This window comes from Oreochromis aureus, linkage group 13 (assembly GCF_013358895.1).
Source record: "Oreochromis aureus strain Israel breed Guangdong linkage group 13, ZZ_aureus, whole genome shotgun sequence".
Classification (NCBI taxonomy): domain Eukaryota; kingdom Metazoa; phylum Chordata; class Actinopteri; order Cichliformes; family Cichlidae; genus Oreochromis; species Oreochromis aureus.
In genome coordinates this window covers 18,052,798-18,058,797 of record NC_052954.1, presented here as the reverse complement: position 1 = coordinate 18,058,797, position 6,000 = coordinate 18,052,798, and the positions used below count along the sequence as shown (strand labels likewise).

At 41.6% G+C, this 6,000-nt stretch overlaps 1 protein-coding gene across 5 annotated transcripts in view; it reads right to left on the bottom strand.

Moving 5' to 3' along the window:
• Positions 1-769: 769 nt before the first annotated feature.
• The window catches only part of tet1 (tet methylcytosine dioxygenase 1), a 36,642-nt gene continuing 31,411 nt past the window's right edge, over positions 770-6,000 (bottom strand). For all 5 annotated transcript variants that reach the window (XM_039621370.1, XM_039621369.1, XM_031735241.2 and 2 more), the window contains 7 exons: positions 5,637-5,845; positions 5,403-5,553; positions 5,107-5,196; positions 4,733-4,870; positions 4,406-4,582; positions 4,179-4,323; positions 770-4,085 (listed from right to left, as the gene is read on the bottom strand). In XM_039621370.1, coding sequence (XP_039477304.1) covers positions 3,067-4,085; positions 4,179-4,323; positions 4,406-4,582; positions 4,733-4,870; positions 5,107-5,196; positions 5,403-5,553; positions 5,637-5,845 — 1,929 coding nt within the window. In that variant the 3' untranslated portion in view covers positions 770-3,066. The remainder of the gene's footprint in view (positions 4,086-4,178; positions 4,324-4,405; positions 4,583-4,732; positions 4,871-5,106; positions 5,197-5,402; positions 5,554-5,636; positions 5,846-6,000) is intronic.

The window sequence follows — 6,000 nt, the reverse complement described above, 5'->3', positions numbered from 1 at the left end:
GGATGAATCAGAAGCATCCGTCCAATCATATTCGAGGTTTTGATGAGGCTGGAGCCCATCCTAGCTTTTATAGGAGAAAAGGTGGAGTACACCCTGGACGAGTCACCATTCTGTTGTGGGGCTAACACACAGAGACAGACAACCATTCACATTCACACCTGCAATTAAGTTAGGATCACCAATTAAAAGCTGGTTACCCCATACATGTTTTTGAAATGTGGGTTGAAGCTGGAGTTACACAGAGAGTTCTTGCTGTGAGTAAACGGTGCCAACCACCACATTGAAAAGACTGTCCTTATATTTAAAATTATGTTAGTTTCTCCTGTTACTTTTGAGCCTAAACAGTTAATCCAACATAATTCTTAAACGCCTTAATTAAAGCTAAACAAGTTTGCGCTTTCATCACATCTTAATGTTTTGATCTAAAATGCACTGTGGCATTATACAGAGACAAAACTCCCCAAATTGTGTCTTTGTCCAAGAGATTAGGGATCTAACTTGCACTTGTGCCCCAAAGGTTCTGAAGGTGCACTCTTGTGCTGAAATCACGTTACATTTAACTTAGTCAGGAGAAAATCACTGTCATACATCTACAAGCTAGCTAGAAAATACTGTCATGTTTTTACTTCAGGAGGCAAAGTGTACAAAAACAAGTAATGTTTCATCTTTAGGGGACAAAGTCTGAGTGACTTCATTGGAATACAAGATCAGTGAGTCATACAGCCAGTATAGGAAAATCAGATGGAGAAAAAAAAAGAGGAGATCATAATCAGGTCCAAAATATAAATATGACTTTATTTCACAATCCCGAAAGAGATCAGCCATCCATAAAAGGAATGCTAAATTTATTCTCTTCTCAAGTCTAAACTGGATATACTTTAAGCGACGTACAGTAATTCAGTTTCAAAATAAGCAAGATCACCCATTGTCTAAACACCAGTAACAATACAGTAAAAACAATGTGGTTCACATACATATTTACACATTTTCTACTAAGAATTTTTTTTCCCCATTTTTTTTAATGCTGGTGCTCGTTGTTAGTTCTTTGTTGATTAAAAAATGTTCATTGTGGACTCAAAATGTCCCCCACAGTAAGTCGAGAGAAACATTTAAAACTGTAATTTCATCACGTGATGTTCAAAAAATATTCTTTCTAAATTTAACTCATTTAAAAACCAGTTTTACATTCATTTTTATTTGTGTGTTATGTTGTGACTGCTGCAGAGTTGGATTTAACTGTGGAAGACATTTGAACTCTATGTGGACATCTGCCCATAGTGCGCTGTTTTACTTGTACTTGACAAATTAAGGTATGTCATGATGTTGCCAGCCGGTAACGACCAGAAGAAATGAACTGAACTGAATCAAATACAGGATCAGTGAGTGCTGAGTTTCAAAAAGCACCGTGCCATCACTGTTATACAGTACATAAGCAGGTTGCGTCAATGCATGTACCTTGACATCTTGTCCTATTAGCACCAAAAGGAAGTCAAAGTGTTTAAAAGACCCAAATGCATCTGCAGGAAATGTTATGCCATCAGTTTTAGTGTGAATATTATATGTCTCTATCTCTTGTGCTAACTGATTCATTCTTAAAATTAAGAGCTTTGCTTGTATGGGTAACAGAAAAATAACAAGGAAGAAATCCTGATGAATCAGGAGTTGACAACAACTCCCCTTTTTTAGACCCTGTAAAAAAGCGTTCTGTAAACAAAGTTTTCACAAAGGTCGAGCACCCGAAATCGTCTTAGGCAGCTGGCTAAGTGGGATCTGGTGTTTGAGTGGTTTCACAACAAAAGCACAGACAAGGGAAAAGAAACAGTTTGATTATTCAGCAGTGGCTAATGCAGCTTATGCTCACACTTAAGAGTATGGACATAAAAGCTGAGCATGATCTGTTGACATATCTGACACTTTGTGGTTTCTGGAAAGAAAAAAAAAACGGTCTCCTTAGCACCAATATCATGTACAGTAGGTGTTTTAATTCCTATAATCACTCTTGTTCCCTATAAAAAACTGAATTCCTTTTCCAGAAGCTGAACGTAAGTAAAGTGCAAATGATGATAAGCACTTTACCGATGTAGCATTTCATTATTCCTCGCTAGGTGTTTAGTTTCATTAGATATGTATGCCATCTTCAATCAAATGAGTGAAATGTAATTAAGTGCAGAAATACTGTAAAAAAAAAAAAAAAAAGGATTAATGCTAAACTGTCATATATATCTCTGTCTGTACATACATATTCAGGCCTATGGACTGGGACCCTTTTCAAGTTAGGTTTAAAAAAAAAGTGCTTTTTAATATGCCATACATATCTGTGAATAAAAGACAAACTATCCAGATGTGGATATAACGAATAAACAAACAACAAACCGAGGAAGTGCATTTCTTTCATCAACTGCCGACAGAAGTCAGAGGCAGCAGAAGGAAATGCACAATGCTACATGTGACAATCTGTAGTAAAAATATGCAGAATATTAGTCTTGTTTTCTACATAATGTGATGTAATGAGTTTGCTTAATAAAGATTACAGTGAGAATGGCACCAATGTAAAAAAAAAAAAAAAAGCCAATGAGATTCATCTTCTGAAAAGAGAATTACTGGCTGAAATAAAAAGTAAATTTCTACTGTACAACATAAAATCTGAACACATAATGCAGGTCATCGTAGAAATCTTGCAGTAAACAGGCTTACACCAGAAATTAAATATAAATCGTTATGATCAGAATAAATAATCACATCTTTTTTTTTCTGTTTGTTCTGTATATAAAACCAGTTTAAAAATGTCTTTTAAATGCTTCAAAGCACCATCTCTTTACAATAAAAACCGACACCGAAACTCACAGTTAAAAAGCCGACAACCTTTGGTCTTCCTCATCGCTCTGAAGGAAGAGACGAAGAAGGGCAAAGTGAACAGGTATAAGAAAAGCATGATGAAAAAAAAGGATAAAAATGAGAGTAGCAGTTTAAAATTGTCTGAGGTAAGGCAGAAGCACAGGGTGTAGGAGTTTTCTGTGTTTGAGTGTGTGTGTGTGTGTGTGAATGTCAAGGTTTAAAACACGTTGACTAAGACCAGCGATTGTATGGACCCGTCACTTGGGTAAGAGCATATGGGGACGCGGTGATGACCTCATCCCTTGGGAGAGTCCATGCCTTACGTGTGGGGACATTCATAATCCTCATCTCCTCTGTCTCCTCACCCGTTTCCTCCTCTCCCTCCACCCCTCCAGCACCTTTACTAAGGCTGCCCTCCAGCTTCAATCTCTCAGCCTCCTCCTCCCTGTCCCGTTCCCGCTTGGCCATTTTGGCATCCCACATAGCCATTCCGTGGCCCGGCTCATTTAGGGACTTATGCTGGTAGAAGACTAGAGAGATGCGGGTAGGGTGGCTGCGATTTGGCTTGAGGACTGGAGTAGTGGCGTGGAGCTCCCGCCGCGCGCACTCGATTAGGATGGAGCCGTGTGACGGGGCCACGGCGACTCCGCCTATTTCGCTGTCGAGGAAGTTGTGTTCGCTGTCTGACCATACCTCTTCCTGCTTCACTTCCTCTGGTTCAAATGGTGGAGTTTGTACAGGGAGGGACAGAGGAGAGATCGGTGGGAGGCCATGACCCCTAGCCTCTGCTATGACATCTCCCACAGACCCATGGAGTCCATTGAGCCGGCTGAAGAGGCCTTCAGAGGTTGGACTGGGGGAAAATGGAGAGGGAGGAGGAGCGCTCCCGCTGGGAAGAGGTTTGTGCTGAGGAGAGCAGTGCACCTCTCTGGGCTCAGTTTTAAAAGCACCATCATAGTCAGCAGGTGTGTTACGTGGAGGTATACACTCTGTCGAAGCACACTGGTCACCAGATGCTGGAGAATAACCATTCACTGTATCACTCATTGTCTTATAACTGAGAACTGAGCCATTCTGTCCAAACTGGAGGCCAGGCAGGCTATGGGTGTTGGGTGAGATGACCTCCCTCTGTGGGTTGACTCCTGGACCCACAATGGGGTAGCTGCTGATCTGGTTATAAGTGCAGGCTTGATTCTTCTCTGGTAGGTACCTTTCCACACTAGCAGGTCTGTAAGAGCTGTTGTATCCAGCTTTTTTTTTTTTGGAAGAAAAAACATATATTTTAATGTGTTTATATTAAAACAGCTATAAATCTTAAATGACCAGGTGCTTGAATGTACTACCTTTGTTGGGGCTTTCAACTTTCACTTTTCCAGGAGTGAGGGGAGTCACCCCAAGCTTCTTCTCCATTCGCTCTGCTTGAGCCTTAAGCCGAGCCTCTTGTCTGATCTTACGGGCTGATTTTACCGGCTCTGCCAGCAGACGAACCTGACATGCACCGAAATTGAATTATATAAAGCAAGTTCACACTGACCAACAAGTAAAACAAGATCCTTTTTGGTTCACTCACCTCTCGAGGAAAGGAAGACAGAACCTGAAGAGCACCACTTTGGATCTTTGCCATCTGGCCCTCAGCATGACCAAACTCATCTGTGTCAGAGATCTTGTAAAGTGGCAGCACGTGGAGCTGCTCATCCTCTGGCATGTTACGAACTGCACGGTTGTCTTCCTTGGTTAAAGTGCAAACCTAAAAAAAACAACCCAAAGCCAAAAAGCAAATTGTTTAGCCAAACAGGATCTAAGGTTTAATAGTTCCAAACAAGAACTGTTGACCTTCAAATTTAGATGCACCATGTAGGAGTAAATTACATGGTATCGCATTCTTGAGCTTGCTTACCACGGTGCTGCCATTATTCATGTTGCTAGTGTCTTTGTGAGCGTGTGCACAGAAATCCACACAAGCTGTAACCCCAGAAAAAGGACGTCCCTCCTTCTTTCCCAGCCGGCATTCACCCCCCGCTGCCTCATATTCCACCTGTGAGACCCGAAAAAACAGGACACTAAGGAAAGACTTCTTAAACTATTTAAAAAATAAGCTTTTTAAAAGAATTAGGAGTCCGTAGAATAAACAGGTCCCTGAAGTAGCCTGGAGTGAGAAAGTATGGCAATTTAAGGAAAAAGATTAACTGAAAATCACTTCCACTGAATTAAGTCGAGCCCAGGAGAGCAAAGGATTACCAGAGATGAGTGTGGTCGTTTCCTGTTTCATACCTGGTTTTGGAAAGCCTGAGGAGCAAGTTTCTTGTAGAGTGGAGCGACCTCGGTGGCGAGACTCTGAAGGTTGTTTTCTACCTTCAACTCCTGAAAATAAAAGCTGAATGATTTAAAAGGTCCTACTTATGACTCTGATTGTAATATCCAACATTAGCCACCAGCAGGCAAACCTTCAAAAAAACTAATCGCTTGAACTAAATAATAAGAGACAATATTTCTTTCAGATTTTGCTGTAAGCTGTACTACTCACTCATTGTTTGCTGCTGTAAATTTAAAAAAGCACACTCTCTCACCTCCTCTCGGTAGTCACCTTGCAGGCGAAACTTCCGAGGAACTTTGCTGCGTGCAAATTTGCATCCATTGAAGTACATGCTCCAGGAGCAACCAAAGGAAAATGAAGCTCCGCAGGTGTCCGGATCTAAACCCTGGCACGCACATGTGCGACTGTAAAGAAATGGAAAATAACAAATGAATAAATAAAGAGGGAAAAAGAAGTGTTATGGAAAAATAACGGAAGGGGTACTCACTCCTCGTTGAGCGCACAACGTCGGCTGGTGGGGGAGCCGTACTTAAAGAGGGTCTCTGTCAGCTCCTGGTATAGGTGGTCTGCTACTGGCCGAGGAATTCCCTCCCAGGCCAGGATGAGGATCACCAGCACTGCCGTGTCGCAGTGGTGCCCTGGCCTCTGGCGGACCAAACACAGCAGCTTCTCCTCTTCACTGCCACGCCGGATCACCTGTCAGAGGACATTTCATTTATACATACATACATACACAAACATCAGTCACATTCGAAACTGGGATTGCAACACAGACAAATACACCAAGCTCACTACATAGATGACTATAAGTGACCTGCCATAACAAAAGACAAGGCAGAAAATGTTGTGAA